This window comes from Antrostomus carolinensis, unplaced genomic scaffold, assembly GCF_000700745.2.
Source record: "Antrostomus carolinensis isolate BGI_N321 unplaced genomic scaffold, ASM70074v2 scaffold1493, whole genome shotgun sequence".
NCBI lineage: Eukaryota > Metazoa > Chordata > Aves > Caprimulgiformes > Caprimulgidae > Antrostomus > Antrostomus carolinensis.
The window spans coordinates 25,290-40,673 of record NW_010304251.1 but is presented as its reverse complement, the minus strand read 5'-3'; the positions used below and the strand labels follow the sequence as shown (position 1 = coordinate 40,673).

Genomic DNA, 15,384 nt, shown 5'->3' with positions numbered 1-15,384 from the left:
TGATTTGGGTGATTCTGACTGTAATATCATTGATATGGCATATAGCAACTGTAGTAGCGATGACATACATTGCCAGGGCTATTTAGCAATTAACATAATATAATTCAATTCACTGACTATTCTCACCCCAAATCAAATCCCCTTGAGGTACACATCAGACTTCCCCATCCTTCCACATCACCCACCAAGTGCAGCCAGGTCCTTGAGCAAAGGCAATCCTGTGGATGGGTCCTGAGGCAGGACTTAACCCAGATTGTCTTCTCATACATATTCTTCATGTGCACTACGATGACTTTATCCCCTCCTGCAGTACGTGGAAGTTTTGATTGGGCAGGGTCAGCTCAATTGGCAGATCTTCTTGTGTTGATTGACCACATGACCTTTGCTAAACGTGTGTCCCAATGTTTGAAGGTCCCACCACCCATTGCTCTCAGTGTGGTTTTTTGCATTGTTCAATTTTCCCAGAGGCTGGTGCATGATGGAAGATGTGATACACCCACTTGACACTGTACTCTTTGGCCCAGGTGTCTATAAATTTGTTTCGGAAATGAGTCCCATTGTCTGACTCAGCTCTTTCTGGAGTGCCATGTCACCACAAGATCCGCTTTTCAAGACCCAGAATAGTGTTCTGGGTGATGGCATGGGGCACAGCATATGTCTCCAACCGTGGCACTTGCCTTGACAGGCTTGTGGGAGCATAATGTAATCAATCTGCCAGGCTTCTCTGTATTTATTTTTTAACCGTTGTCCTCCATACCAGAGAGGCTTTAACTGTTTGGTTTACTTGATTTTAGTGCAGGTTTCACATTCATGAATAACTTGTGCAATAGCATCCATGGTTAAGTCCACCCCTTGATCATGAGCCCATCTATATGTAACATCTCTTCCTTGAGGTGTCATGGGCCCAGTGAGCTATAAATAGTTCACCCTCCTGTTGCCAATCCTAATCCACCTAAGCCACTTCAGTCTCAGCAGCCTCACCAACCTGATGGTTGTTTTGATGTTCTTCAGTGGCCTGACTCTTAGGTACATGGGCATCTACATAACATACCTTTACAGCTAGCTTCTCTAGTTGAGCAGCAATACCTTGCCACAATAGGCAGCCCAGATGGCTTTGCCTCTGCACTGCCAGTTGATCTGTTTCCATTGTTGTAAGCACCTCCACAGGGCATTTGGCACCATCCATGAGTCAGTATAGAGGTAAAGCACTGGCCATTTTTCTTGTTCAGCAATGTCTAAGGCCAGCTAGATAGCTTTCACTTTTGCAAAGTGACTCAAATCACCTTCTCCTTCAGCAACTGCTGCGACTCGTTGAGTGGGACTCCACACAGCAGCTTTCCACCTCTGGTACTTTCCCACAACATGGCAGGACCCATCAGTGAACAAGGCATATTGCTTCTCATTATCTGGTAGTTCATTATATGGTGTAGCCTCTTCAGCACGTGTCACCTCCTCCTCTGGAGACATTCTTAAATCTTTACCTTCTGGCCAGTTCGTGATCACTTCCAGAATTCCTAGGCAACTGGGGCTTCCAATTTGAGCTTGTTGTGTGCTCAGTGTGACCCACTTACTCCATGTGGCATCAGTTGCGTGGTGTGTGGAGGGAAAGTTCCCTTTGAACATCCAGCCCAGCACTGGCAACCAGGGTGCCAGGAGGAGCTGAGCTTCAGTACCGATCACTTCTGAAGCAGCTCGAACTCCCTCATATGCTGCCAATATCTCTTTTTCAGTTGGGGTGTATCAGGTCTCTGATCCTCTGTATCCACAAATCCAAAACCCAAGGGGCCGGCCTCAAGTTTCCTCTGGTGCTTTCTGCCAGAGGCTCCAGGTTGGTCCATTGTCTCCAGCTGCAATGTAGAGCACATTTTTAACATCTTGTCCTGTCTGGACTGGCCCAAGGGCTACTGCATGGACTATCTCTTGTGTGATTAGTTCAAAGGCTTGTCGTTGCTCAGGACCCCATGTGAAATCTTGGTAGAGAGGGCTCACGATCTGACTGTATTTTGGAATATTCATTCTCCAGAAACCCACAATGCCTAAGAGAACTTGTGTTTCCTTTTTGCTAGTTAGTGGAGACATAGCTGTTATTTTGTTGATCACATCCATTGGGATCTGATGATGTCCATCTTGCCATTTTATTCTTGAAACCTGTATCTCCTGTACAGGTCCCTTGACTTTGCTCTATTTTATGACAAAACCGGCCTTTAGAAGGATTTGAACTAGTTTCTTCCCTTTCTCAGAAACTTCTGCTGATCAAAAACTTGCCCCACATGGTGATGTCATCAGTGTACTGCAGGTGTTCTGGAGCTCCACCCTGCTCCGAGGCATTCTGGATCAGTCCATGGCAAATGGTGGGGCTGTGTTTCCACCCCTGGGGCAGTCAATTGTAGGTATACTGGATACCCCTCCAGGTGAAAGCAAATTGTGGCCTGTACTCTGGTGCCAAAGGAATGGAGAAAAATGCATTAACAATGTCTATGGTGGCGTACCACTTGGCTGCCTTTGACTCCAGTTCATACTGGAGCTCTAACATGTCCGGCACGGCAGCACTCAGTGGTGGTGTGACTTCATTCAGGCCACGATAGTCCACTGTCAGTCTCCATTTTCCATTTGACTTTTGTACTGACCACATGGGGCTGTTAAAGGGAGAGCAAGTCCTGCTGATCACTCCTTGGTTCTCCAGTCAATGAATCAATGGGAGTCAGAGAGTCTCAGATGGTGCAATATTGCTGCTGGTGGACCACAGTGTCAACAGTTGGCACCTATTGTTCCTCAACCCTTTGGGGTCCTTGTTGGGACTGTTGTGGTTTAGGCCCAGCTGGCAACTAAACACTATGTGTCTACTCGCTCACCCCTCCACCCTGGTGGGATGAGGAGGACAATCAGAGGAAAAGGGTGAAACTCATGGGTTGAGATAAGGACAGTTTAATAGGACAACACAAGGAGAGAAGAAATAATAATATAATTAATACTAATAAAAGAATATACGAAGCGAGTGATGCACAATGCAATTGCTCACCACCCAGAATTTGAAACCCAGCACATTCCAAGCCGTGATCCTCCTTTCCCCAAACCAACTCCCTCGGTTATATACTGAGCATGACATCATATGGTATTGAATATCCTCTTAGCTAGTTCAGGTCAGCTATGCTGGCTGTGCCCTCTCCCAGTTTCTTGTGAAAATTAACTCTATCCTAGACGAACCCAGGAGAATGGAAAATAAAAAGGGAGCACTTCTGTGCCATGAATACATTCACCAGGCTAGCGAAGGCCTCGTGCTGCATTGTCAAATCTAAGGATGAGAGATTGAGTTGATCTGGACCTCAACAGCATGGGCCGATGTTTCAGCCTGACCCTGGACCTGTGCATCACCATGGACCTGCCTGATGACTTTTGACTTGGCGGACAGACTTGAGACATGCAAGGACTCCAGTCCTGGCAAGATCAACACAGCTCGCCAATCTGTTTATGGATTGAGGCAATCACAGATGACAGAAGATCACCATATTTATGCTACAAGCACCTTAATTATTTACTATTCTGTTTACTTCCAAAAATGCATTCCTCCAGCTGTTGTTGATCCTTCAACAAGAGATGGGAAGCAAGTACCAGTGCCATAGGGAGCAGAGTGTTTCCAGATCCTAATTTAAAGAGAAGTTCACCAAAACAATCTGTCAGGGGAGGCTGCCAACCAAAGAATGGAGATAGTCTAACACAAACATTGCATCAGATAACTACAGGAGTGGCAGAAACATTATAACCTGAACAGAAAGAGACTAAACCATGCCATTCTTGTACATTTTCAGAAGTAAAAAGTTGGTACTTTTTAACTAAACACAAATAAGTTCTTGCAAGCTTTTCAGAAGTCTGTTGGGGAATCATCTTGCTAAGCTTTGAGTGTGTATTTGCAAAGAAAGAAAAGTCTTCTTGCATTTGCATTGATATCTATGGCATGAACATAGTACAGTCCTGTAAGAATGCTGCTCCAGGGCAGAGCCCTGCAGTAAATAACTAATCACACAGAAAAAGATGTCATTACAAATATACTAAGTGAGGTAGCTAATCACTGTTGCTCCAGGGAGATCATATCTAACCTGTAGCCTAATTCTTACACCTTGACATTACCTCACCCTGTCCTGTTTCCTTCTGTGGTCAATTATATCCATAAGGATGGAAAGAAAAACACCTTTACAGCTGGTCCCCTTTGATATTAACTCAAACAGAGCCCACTGCAGTTGTCCTACAAGGACATGCACCAACAGCCCCATCCCACCATCATCAGACACTTGAATGATGCTAAAATCCACAATTTTCTGCTGGAAAGCAGCTGTGCTGTGTCTAATACCCCTCCTCACCCTCCAACCTGCCCTCTGTGACCCAACTCTTCCCCACAGGGCACAAGATGGAGGATGTGAGTTGCATCATGGGCATCTGCCAGCATTAGGAACCACTGAAAATTATCCCTGAGCATGGAGAGTGTTGGACAAGCAGCTCTTCCTTGCTAACACATGGCAAGATGTCTGTGCTGAAAACTCCCGTACTCCTCTGGAGGTTTAAGGCAGTACAACCACACAGAGCCCAATGGATCCTATCTCACTTTATTGTTACTATTATAAGTAGTAGTACATCTCTGCGGAAAGAGGGCCTTATCCTTTGCCCTGCTTGCTCCTAGGCATGTTTTAAGAATACAGTTACACAAACAGGCAAATTCACAATTTCTCCCCTAATCAATATATTATTAAGAAGTTTCACCCAGAAGATGGAAACAATTAGACTTATTACTGGCTTCCATCTGACTCTTCTCTCTCCCACATAAAGAAAACAAAAGCATTTCCTGAGAGTTGGCAAAAAGTGACCTTTCTAGCTGGGTTTGTGCCTTGGGAGTATTACTGAAAAGGCTGCAAAATGGTGTTTCCTGGCAGAATGTATTGAAAACCCTTTTGTGTACAAGCAATGCTGGTGTTGTCTGAATCAGCATGATTTTGAGAAAGGTGTTCCCTACATTAGCGAAATGGACAGTTCTCATGGAAGAAAAATCCCATGAGCTGTTTTTGTTGCCACTAGGCAGAAAGTTTCTAGCTCCTTTTGACTGTAAAGTAAAGCAATGAATGTCAGGATGTTGGAATTCTTGGTGTGGAAAAGTCACCAGAAGGTGGACAAAGCTACACTGGCAGGATTCATCACTCAACCCACCACATGATCCCGTCTGAGCACACCTACTCTTGTGAAACACCAGCGTCCAGGAAGGAGCTGAGCTTCTGTCCAGCTGGGAACTCAAGCATAGGGAGGTCATAACCCGCAACAGTGACTAGAAACCAAACTCCCTTGAAATTACTTGTTATTGGAAATCCATGTGAGTGAGGCATCTGGGTGACTCAAGGTCCAAGACCATGCCCAACTTCTGCAAGGACCTCAACCTATTTAACCTAAATCCTACATGCTTCCCCAATCATTGGATTGGCCTGTTTTCCTCACTTGCCAGAGTAATATCAATCCAAACCAAGTGCAGCAGTTTAATGAGCTTTCCTCCCTCCTTTTTCCTTCACCTTTTTTTTTTTTTTTTTCCCCAAATAAAAGAAGCCCCAGAAGACAAATAAGAAGTCAACAACTACTGCCACTGATCTGACTCTAGGTGCTCTTCTCCATCAGTTCAAGAATTTCTTTGTACACTTGTTCGTATGCTTGCATACCCCAGAGGAAATCAAAGTGGACAAATTCAGGAATGTACTTTTTGTATACTATATTGGTTATACGAGGCAGTGTGATGTTTACGTCTTCTGGGGCTGAAATCCAGTCCTTGCCCCCATACCATGCAGCAAGTGGTGCTTTCATATTTTCCAGCTCATAGAAGGGAGGTGTGGTCTGAAAGATAAATAGCATGGCTTGAGGAAGGAAAGCCTTGGAGGTCATGAGCTAGTAAAAAATTCAAAGTATTCCTGATTGCTGCTTGAAATTTCTCCCTTGTCCCACAAGTAGGTCCAGAAACTATCACCATTGATTCTGACTATGACTTAGGCTCCTACGCTTTTCACCACAGGGTCAAAAAGCCATCATTGAATGACAGACCTCTTTTTTTTGTAAGAAAGATTACAAACCTGTTTGATCATATAAGGCAAATTCCATAAATCCCATAAAATCCAGTCTCAGCCACTGCAGCATTGATAAAAAAAAATATCTTTTTTTTTCTCTTTTAAAACTGACAAGTGAAAAAGGATTCTCCTACCTGGTTGTAATGAAGCATGTTGTCACTGCCATAATCATAATGTTTGAATTCCCCTGTTTGATAGAGCTGGAAAAAGAGGAGAGCTGTGTGTATTATCCATGCATTGCAGAGGTAAGAAAGATAAAAGACATGACGGGGGAACTGCACTGCTCCTTCCTGCCACCAAAGCTAGATGACACTATTTGTTACATGTGATATGGTCTTTTGGGAAGAGACATCAACCCTCAGAAAGATCTCAGCAAGGCCTGCAAGACTGCCTAACATTGCTCATGTCTTTCATCCCTCCTCTCTTGGGTGGCTGGCAAGCTGCAGAATGTAGATGTCTGGTGGCTGAGGCCCCAAAAACCCATGGTGCACCTAGCATACAACCAAGAGCTAGCCTCAAAGAAGACAGGAATCAGACCTTTGGGCAAGTTTCTTTTGTCTGTTATAGTCAATGTCTACAACAGAAGGATATGAGTCTGTGCACATTTTCAATGATTAGTTGTTGTATGTTGAGTTGTCTTTACCGACCCTCAGCTCTTAGCCTTTACTCTAGCATCTCCTGGGCTGTTTTATTACCTGTTTTTGCTTCCACCTCCATCTCCTACTAGCTCCAATGACTCTTGGTCATCTTTTGTTGAAAGTCATAGCCAAAATAACTGCATCTGCACCAGTGTTTCATGTCAATTGCCCTTTTCCTCTCTAATATAGCTCTGCAGAGAGAGCAATGGAGGATTATACCCAAGCATTGAGAAGAGGTTCTTGGCAGCTGAAAGAAGAGAACATGGGCCCTGGTTGCATGTGATCTTATTCTACAGTAGGATATATTACCTGACGCCAGTGTAACATGTTTTTTAGGGATGTTGAATCCGGGTAGTGGGATAGGTAGACATCTACGCGGCTCTGCAAGAAACCATTGAAGACATTTATTCTCTGCATGGAGGGAATTCCCATTAGAAATAAAACTGATCCTGTTCAGTAGCCACACAACAAGTTTTTCACTCATACAGGCTAGCTGGAGCTTGCATTTGCCCAAACTGCTTTGTGTTAGTTCTATGAAGGCACAGCTCAGCCACATGCTGTAGAGCCCCCTTCAGCAACCCAAGCAATTGCTGTGGGATATTGGGTCATGTTATAACTCTATGTGGCTTTGAAACCAAAGTAAAACTCCTTATCTTGTGCTCAGGATCCTTTTGCAAAGACAATGTGCAACTCATCCCATTAGCTCTACACATTGTTTCTAATGAGTTTCTTCCTTGGAATATTAAGAAATTACACCAACACTTTCCTTGAGAAACAGTGGCCCAGCTCTGACTCCATCCATGATCAAGCTATTATTGCTTGGTACTCTTTGTGAACCCGTCTCCAATCTTATTCACATGGGTGGTTTGTGGTAGCATCTCAACCTTGAATTCTTGGCTATCCCCAAGGAAACAGCCCTTCCCTGTGTGAGCTGGGCATCCTTGGGACCACTCGGCTCACCTGGACATGTCCCCAGGCAGCCTGCTATAGCTGTAGTGTTGGTCCTGGTGGGAGCAGGTTTGGGTCAGAGATTCCCACCATGGTGCCTCCAGCCTGAATTTTTCTATGATTCTGTGTTCAGTGCAGTGAAGCAGAGGCAAAGGCTCTGATTTGAGAATAAATATGTTCTAAGGGATGGTAGACTGAAGTGTCTGAGGGCCTATCTGTCCTAGCAGTGGATTGAAGGGGAGTTTGGTATGTAAGAGCTTGTTTTGTTATTAAAACACATATGAAATTATGAATGACTTAGTAAAAGAGAAACCCAGGGAGCCTCTGGAGCACTGAAAGAATTTCTGCGCATCATCCCCATTGGGGAGACAATGTGCCTGGTGGACGTGTGACCTTGTGTGCACTCTGGGCTTCTCTCTGGTGTCAATGCAAGAGCACCACAATGTCCAATGCAATGGCCAGACTGCAAAATGCCAACACAATGGCCAGATTTTTGATGAGTTGAAGGTGCAAAAGGCCAGGTGAAGGCAGCTAGTTGACAACGCGGGCTCAAACAATGAGGAACTGGATCACTTAAAAGGTAAACTGGAGTGTACATACCACATTTAAGCTGTTGGTAAACCCACCAGACAAGTAAATGACCAAGGAGCATAAACTTTTAAAGATGGGGTAGCCACACAGACTGGAAATCACTTGCAGAAAGATCTCATTTTTATCGAAGACCACCGTTTGTCCTAAAATGAGCTGTGAAAGTCAAATGTGTTGATCAGTGTGGCTCATGTTGCTCTTTTGCATCCAGACACTCCCCACCTCTCTGCTCATCCCTAAAAGTTGCTGTCTTCCTTGCCACAGCTTTACTGTGCTTCATAATTTTGTCTTTTCAGAAATGGCCATGGCCCTGGAAGAGCCCTGATCTTCCTGGAAGAGGCTTCTCCTAGGAGGATGGACCCAAAACCAGTATCTAGAAATAGCTCTTCTCTGATTAGGGCTGGCCAGGAGGATGCTTTACACTGTTTAATGCTTGGCAGGCTGAAGAGCATAGGCACAAACATACCTGCTCAATGCAAAGGGCACACAGAGGGCACGGAAACGGAAGTGATGTACAAGAACTGCATGTCTTGGATGATAAGACCTTCCCTCTTTCCCCTTCACACCAGCTGAGCATGTGGTGAGGACATACCTTAACCAGCACCTCGGGAAGGTCAAACACCCTTACCAAGGGTGACTTAATATTTGAGTTTGTGGTGACAGGAGCCAAGGCGAAAAACATCTTGATTTTGCGATCCAGCTCGGGAATGGACGAAAATGCAATGAAACCTGCGGGAGGGAGAAGGAAGCAGACCTTGCTCTGTTATTTCTGAAGGAGTTGCTGACTCCCAGGTGTGTGTGCCCATTGGAAGGACCCTTGGAGGTGGCTCTAAGCAGGTTGGTGATTTGACCTGAAGCCTTTGCTGCTGATGCATTTCAGCTCCCAGCTTGACTGCTCAGCCTAGCTGCAGCTCCTTCAAGTCCTTCTTGGGGCTCTGGCAGCAGTGGGATGCAGCAAAAGCCATTGCTGCCACCATTTTTTGGGCTGTCACTGCTCAAAACTGTCCTGTTAAAGCAAACAAGGATTTTTGCTTACTCATTTCCCTTTGTTATTCGGATGTGCCCTGGATGTTACCCTCCCTATCCAGGCTGTTAGGAGAACACTCCCAAATCAGGGGTGCACAGCTAATGTAACTGATAGTGGTCTGATCTCCTAAATACCTGTGGTGGTGCCTTGGGAGTAAGCCACGTAGTACAACTGCTCCTGTCCAGTTTTCTGTAGAATATAGTTGATTGTTGCTGGAAGGTCATACATGGCCATCTCATGAAAGCTGCAACAGAGATGGGCACATGACAAAATTACTGTTGCTGATCTTGAGAGGAAGGGGCAGGACATAGCAAGTAGTGCCATTACTGTGTGGGGAGAGAGCAAGGGCTCTAGCAGGTATGGGTACCCCTATGGAGTCTTGGTGGTGTCAGTTTATGCTCACTGGCAGACTGTGAGCCTGTCAGCGGCATTGCTCCTCCAACCTATGGACACTGCTGAGGGTACCAGGTGCCTGCCCACCCTTCAGCTTCACAGAAAATACCTGTAAGCTGAGTATTCCTGATGGTGAAACTCAAACTCTTTGTGCTTTCGTGACCAGCTGTTCCCTCTGCTGTTTCCAATCCAGACGTCGTAGCCAGCGTCAGCAAGGATGAAGCCCAGGCTGCTGTTAGGCAAGTTGGTAACCCAGTTGCTTCCCTCCAACACCAGGCCATGCTGCAGGAGGACTGCAGACTTTGGAGCTGAAGAAGGAAGAGGAGGATCACTTTCTTCGACAACTAGCAAAACTGACCGTTCACATCAGGTATTGCTTTGGCAGCAACCCCCTGGGGAAGTGACTCCAGTGCAGGGAGATGGTCAGCTATGTCCTCAGCCTCTTTGGAGAGGTGTTTTTGAAGTAGGCTCTTTGGTGATCCCAGGGCATAGAAAATCAATATAGTGAAGCTGAAAAATAAGGTTGGAATCCACACTGAATGGAACTTAGTAAATCATGCTCCCAGGAAGAAAGAAATGAAGCTCCATGTTTGTCTGGACACTGACTGTGCCTTTTGCATGGAGACCACCCTCTTCACAGTGCCTTTTGTTTGGCTCAGGTACTCTGGATCTGACCAGGAGACACTGAAAACCCATCAGTACCTCCCATGGCACAGTGACATCATGATGACCCATTGCAAGAGAGACAGGTGCTGGAGGGGTCAAGAGCATCTTGACCCCCTCCACCCACTTCTGTCCACTTTAAGCCATATGGGCAAGTCTTAGATCCTCAGAGCAAACTTATGATTTTTTTTTTTTACAAAGGACCTGGAAGCCTGAAGTGCTATAGGAAGAGTGTGGAAGAGAGATTATGGAAAGGTTTAGTTTTGAAAGGACCTTTGGAGATCTCTGCTCCAATCCTCTGATCAAAGCAGATCCAACTTCCCAGCCACAACAAGGTCATTGCAAGGATATCTGAAAAGGGTTACCAGAGGTTGCAGCATGAAAAAGTTGAAATAAAAGTGACTTTCCTTTCTTTTATTTTTTCTTTTTCCTTTGTTTCCTCTTTTTTTCTGTTGATTTTTAGACCCTCAATATAAGACTCACATTTCCACCCTGGACAGCTGAGGATAAAATGTCCTGAATGGAAATCTGTCTTTTTACACTTATTTGTTATGTTCATATGTCAGTCATCCTGCTTCCCAGGAGAGGAACACCCTGCCAAGAATGGGGCATCAGCCCCCTCACTTTGAAACAGTGAAGGGTGTTTTGTTCTTCAAGTGAAGAGCAAAACAGAGCTGAAATGGTGAGATGGCATTGGGTTGGACACGTGGGGGTTTTTTTGCTGACAAATGGCTTTTTGCTGCTCCACTGGCTGGCTTTGAGGTAGGGTAAAACCTGGGGCAAGATTTCTCTGTCCTGTTCATTCTCCTTATCTTTTCTTCCTCTTTGGAGCAGATCCTCTCAGAACAAGAAGGTCAGCATGGTGGTCACCTGCTATTCTTCTGCTCCCAAGTCTAATTCTACAGGGAAAGTTGTCTCCTTCAGGACCCAGCCCATGATGAGGCAGCCCTGACCAGCAAAGCTCTCAGGGTCCCTGGACCAGGCAGATCTTCTCATGGCACTTACGGGGACAGAACATGCTGGAGCCCTGTGCCTCTGCTTCATGGGGGGTGCTCACGCTTCCTGGGTTGTCTCTGCCATGAGGAATCCTCTGCACGGTGAGGTAATAGCCATCGTCTGTCACAACTTCATGCTCCTCGTAGGGGTACCCATGGTAGCGGACAATTTCACCCTAGGGGAGGGAAGGACAGTGTGGGATGGGACCCCAGGGAGGTGGGGGTCTCCATCTCAGAGGGTGCCAGGGCCTGGCCGGGAGAAGCCAACAGTGGCTGCCCTGAGCTGTTGGTGGTGACTCCTGCCATCAGTGGAAGGGTGCAGTAGGGACCTCCTAAAGTCCCTTATAGCAACGCTGTGGTGATGTCATGACTTCGGCTAAAATTTTTGGCAGGTGTGTTTCCCTCGCTCCCCAAGCAGGTCTGGTAAAGAAAGACCCATTATTTTCCATGTTGCAATCAAAGTTTGTGAAGAGCAGGGCAGCACTGGCAGTGAAGCTCCAAGCTTGAGACATCTACTTTGACCAAATGTATTTGCCTTGGACTGAAGTCCCTTATAAATGTCGTCCATAAATCTCCATGTATGTGAGCACAGGGAGACAGAAGCTCTAATAATACCCTGGTACCAAACCCTGGTGAAGATACACACGCAGAGACCATGCGTCCTGCCTAGACTACAGTAGCTTGCATGCCCAAGCAGGAAAAGAAGGGAGAGAAGTCAGGACTTACAACATCCATGGACACCTCGGGGCTTGCATCTGACTTTTCACTGATGCACGTTAAATAAGCAATGGTTACGAACAGCCACATCATGGTGATCTGCAAAACATTGTCAACATGATGAGTGTGAGAGACATTGATGATACTGACACAGAAGCCAAGTACTGCACGCACTTCACTTGGCATACGCTGCACTTCTGTTAGTATATCAATCTGACCACTCAACAGGTGAAAAGATTTTAAATTTGAAATCCTATAACTGACTCTAAAAATGGATCATTTTGCTTATCTTGAACAATGCCAGCGTCCAAACTCCATCACATTTTTATCACATATTCTTCATCATCTAAACTCTGACACATTTTAATCACAGATTCTTCATCAGATCCTCGTATTCAGAAAAATGCGTGTGCATGTGTACAGCTATATGCACCTAGGCAAATCTGATTTTCAAGGAGGTCATTATAGACTATTCATTTGAAATGATGGCTCAGATAGTTGGAAGAATAGATTATTTCATTAAACTGATAGCTGAACTGATCAGGAGTAAACTACCCAATTTTAAGTTGCAGGACCATTGAGGTTTTGTTCTCAAGATGAAATCAAATAATGCGACTTGGTTGGGCTCTCCTTATGGCTGAAAGAGACTCCAGGACACACTTGAGTTTGTTTTTGCAAACCGAGTGAAATACTGGCCCAGGAGACCCACTGTTCTTCCTGGGAAGGGTTTTGAAGTATCTATTTTGGCATGTTCCTACCACAAAGCATCTCACTATCACTTTATTTGTGGGAGACGACAAATTTGCAACAGAAATACTACCTTGGCTCTTGTGTGACATGCTTAAATAGTTAAATTGTGTGGAGCCCACAGCAAAGAGCCCTGCCAAATCCCTGGTGAATGCATGTGCCTGTGATGGGCTGCGTGGGAAGCAGCGACCATGGCTGGATGCCAGTACCAGATATCTTGCATCCACCAAATTTCTTCCCTGCAGAATGTCTTCCTGGGGAAAGAAAGGAGAACTGCATGCAGGTTTCTGTTGGTTCCCAGCTAACCCTCATCATCTCCTCTCCCTTCTGTTGGAGGAACTGGCTTCCCATGGTGCAGGAGGTGGTTTTGCAGCTGGAGAAGTCACCTGCTCCCTATACTGTCCCTGGGGCAGGTACATGGAGGACCACACAGGCACTGCTGCTTTGCTGGAGGGGACCTGGGGACACCCCTTGTCCACCCTCCTGCTGGCATCAGGGTATTGCCAGCATGAGGTTGGGGTGGCTGTGGCTTGGGCTCAGCAGAGCCCTCACCCCGCCCCCAGATGGTGACTCCCCACCTCCCATGGCTGCTTCCCACTCTGGAGGAAGAAGGGTTCCCCACCTCCACCCTGAACACCCCAGGCTGTGGTTTGGGGCTGAGACCCCTCATTGCACTGCCTGCTGCTGCCAACATCCCAACTGTGCAGCAGGACTCTCCTTCCCAGGGGAAGGTGGCTGAAGGATCATTCCCAGGAGGCTCCTGTGGAGCTTGCTGGTCTCTGGGGACAGAGGTGGGTGACACAGCAAGGACAGCAGCTGTGCTTGCTCAATACAGCCCTTCTGCAGCTGCCTGGCCCTGGGAGACTCTGGTCTCATTACTTTTAACCAAGCCTTTCACAGAAGCGAGGAGAGACAGAAAGCATTTTTGTGGTGTAATGTCAGCAGAATAGCACATCAATTCAAGAGAAGAGCCTTACCCGGGATGGCCCTTTCCTCCCAACAGCCAACCTGCAAAAATATTCCCTTTGTGAATTGACCCTCAGCTCAGCAGACTTCCAGAGCTCCTGGTGACCTTGGAGGGGTGCAACAGGGTGAAATCTCTCCCAACAGCAGCCCAGTCCTGACCCCCAGTGCTCCCACCACCCCTCCTGTGAGCAGAAGTGACTTTCCTTTGGACCCAGGACTCCCAGGGAAGCCCCGCCGTCCCATCTGCAGGGCTCTTCAACTGCCTGCAGCTCTCTCCTACTGTCCTGGGGACGGCCTGTGCAAAGGCAGAGGCACCCAAGGAGGAAGGATTACCCGTCGCAATGGTCCAGGGCCTGCAGCAGAAGAGGTGTGGGTCCCTTTCTTCCTGATGTCTTCCAAGCAGGAGAACTTCACCACCTGAGCAGGCTGCTCTTGCCCACCACGCATCAGGCTGTTATTCTCTCTGCTCCACGCATTTGGGAGTGTCATGGGTTGCCACTCCCTCTAATCCTTCTGTGAACATGTAATTTACCTGAGGGCTGGAGTCTGCTCTGAAAGGAGACACCCTTCCTACCCAGGCTGGTTTGGGAATATTTTCATGACACTATGGAAGAGTTGAGAGCTGTAACAAATTGGTTATTTCCAGTTGGTGCAGTGTCATCTGACATTACCTATGACTTCTGTAGACTGGAGAACATGCAGCCTCTGAACCACTGTCCATCTGTGCTGGGTCTGGTGTTGTTGCACAGGGCTGGTGTTGGTGTACAGGGCTGGCATTGGAGCAAGGGGCTGGCGTTGGTGCACGGGGCTGGTGTTGGTGCTCAGGGTGCTGTGGGGTGCGTGGGGCTAGTCTAGCTCTTCCCAGCAAGCTCCTATGGGAAAACCATCCAGCTCTTGTTGGCTCTTCTTGCTGCCTCCTGACATGTAATGAGCTGCTGCCCCCTGACATGTAATGAGCCACTGCCTGGAAATGCAAAACCTCCCAATCCCCATAATACTGCTGGGGTGCTCTTGAAAAAATGAACAAGAAATCTACCCCTGGGGAGGCAAAAAGCTGGGGGTGAAGCTACCTTTTACTCCCATTTGCCATGGGGTACAGTTTTGGGGGAAGGATGTGTCTTTTCTCACTGAGCACAAAGGATGCCCATCTGGACCACAGTGAGAGTTGACTTTCTCTGCTGGGAGTCTGTGCCCACCCAATTTTCAGTTACGTCCATCTGGTCAATTATCCCTGCGTGTGCTTATCACAGCCTTCACTGGGCATTTTTTGCCCATCCTGCACTTCTCCCAGAGGCTTCACCTCTTCCCAACTGGCAATGCCTTTGGACAGCCACTGCCCGGTGGCTGAGGAGCTCCCTGCAGGGTTGGAGAGGGGTGGCATGGGCTGTGGGTATCATTTTTGCAGTGCTGCCTTCGAGGACACCTCTCCACTCTTTGCCAACGTGCCCACGCAGTGACACACTGCAGCAGCCCATTGCTGGCTTTGCATGCTACAGGCTCCTGTCACCTCTCCTGGTGTCTCTCCCTGCCAGGTCTGGCCAAGCCACACTTGCTGAAATGCAAACAGGAATCCTTTGAAAAGCACAAATAATTCCACCTTGATTTGAAGCTGT

General features: G+C 46.9%; 1 protein-coding gene across 1 annotated transcript; it reads right to left on the bottom strand.

The window, feature by feature from the left end:
• Positions 1 to 5,628: 5,628 nt before the first annotated feature.
• LOC104522144 (lipase member M-like) lies at positions 5,629 to 12,151 on the bottom strand. Its single transcript, XM_010164359.1, has 9 exons — positions 12,068 to 12,151; positions 11,352 to 11,517; positions 9,793 to 9,991; positions 9,425 to 9,534; positions 8,856 to 8,992; positions 8,276 to 8,419; positions 7,037 to 7,108; positions 6,224 to 6,289; positions 5,629 to 5,862 (listed from the first exon to the last, which is right to left on the bottom strand). The coding sequence occupies exons 1-9, from the start codon at positions 12,149 to 12,151 to the stop codon at positions 5,629 to 5,631; spliced, it is 1,212 nt and encodes a 403-aa protein (XP_010162661.1).
• Between the last annotated feature and the right edge of the window lie 3,233 nt (positions 12,152 to 15,384).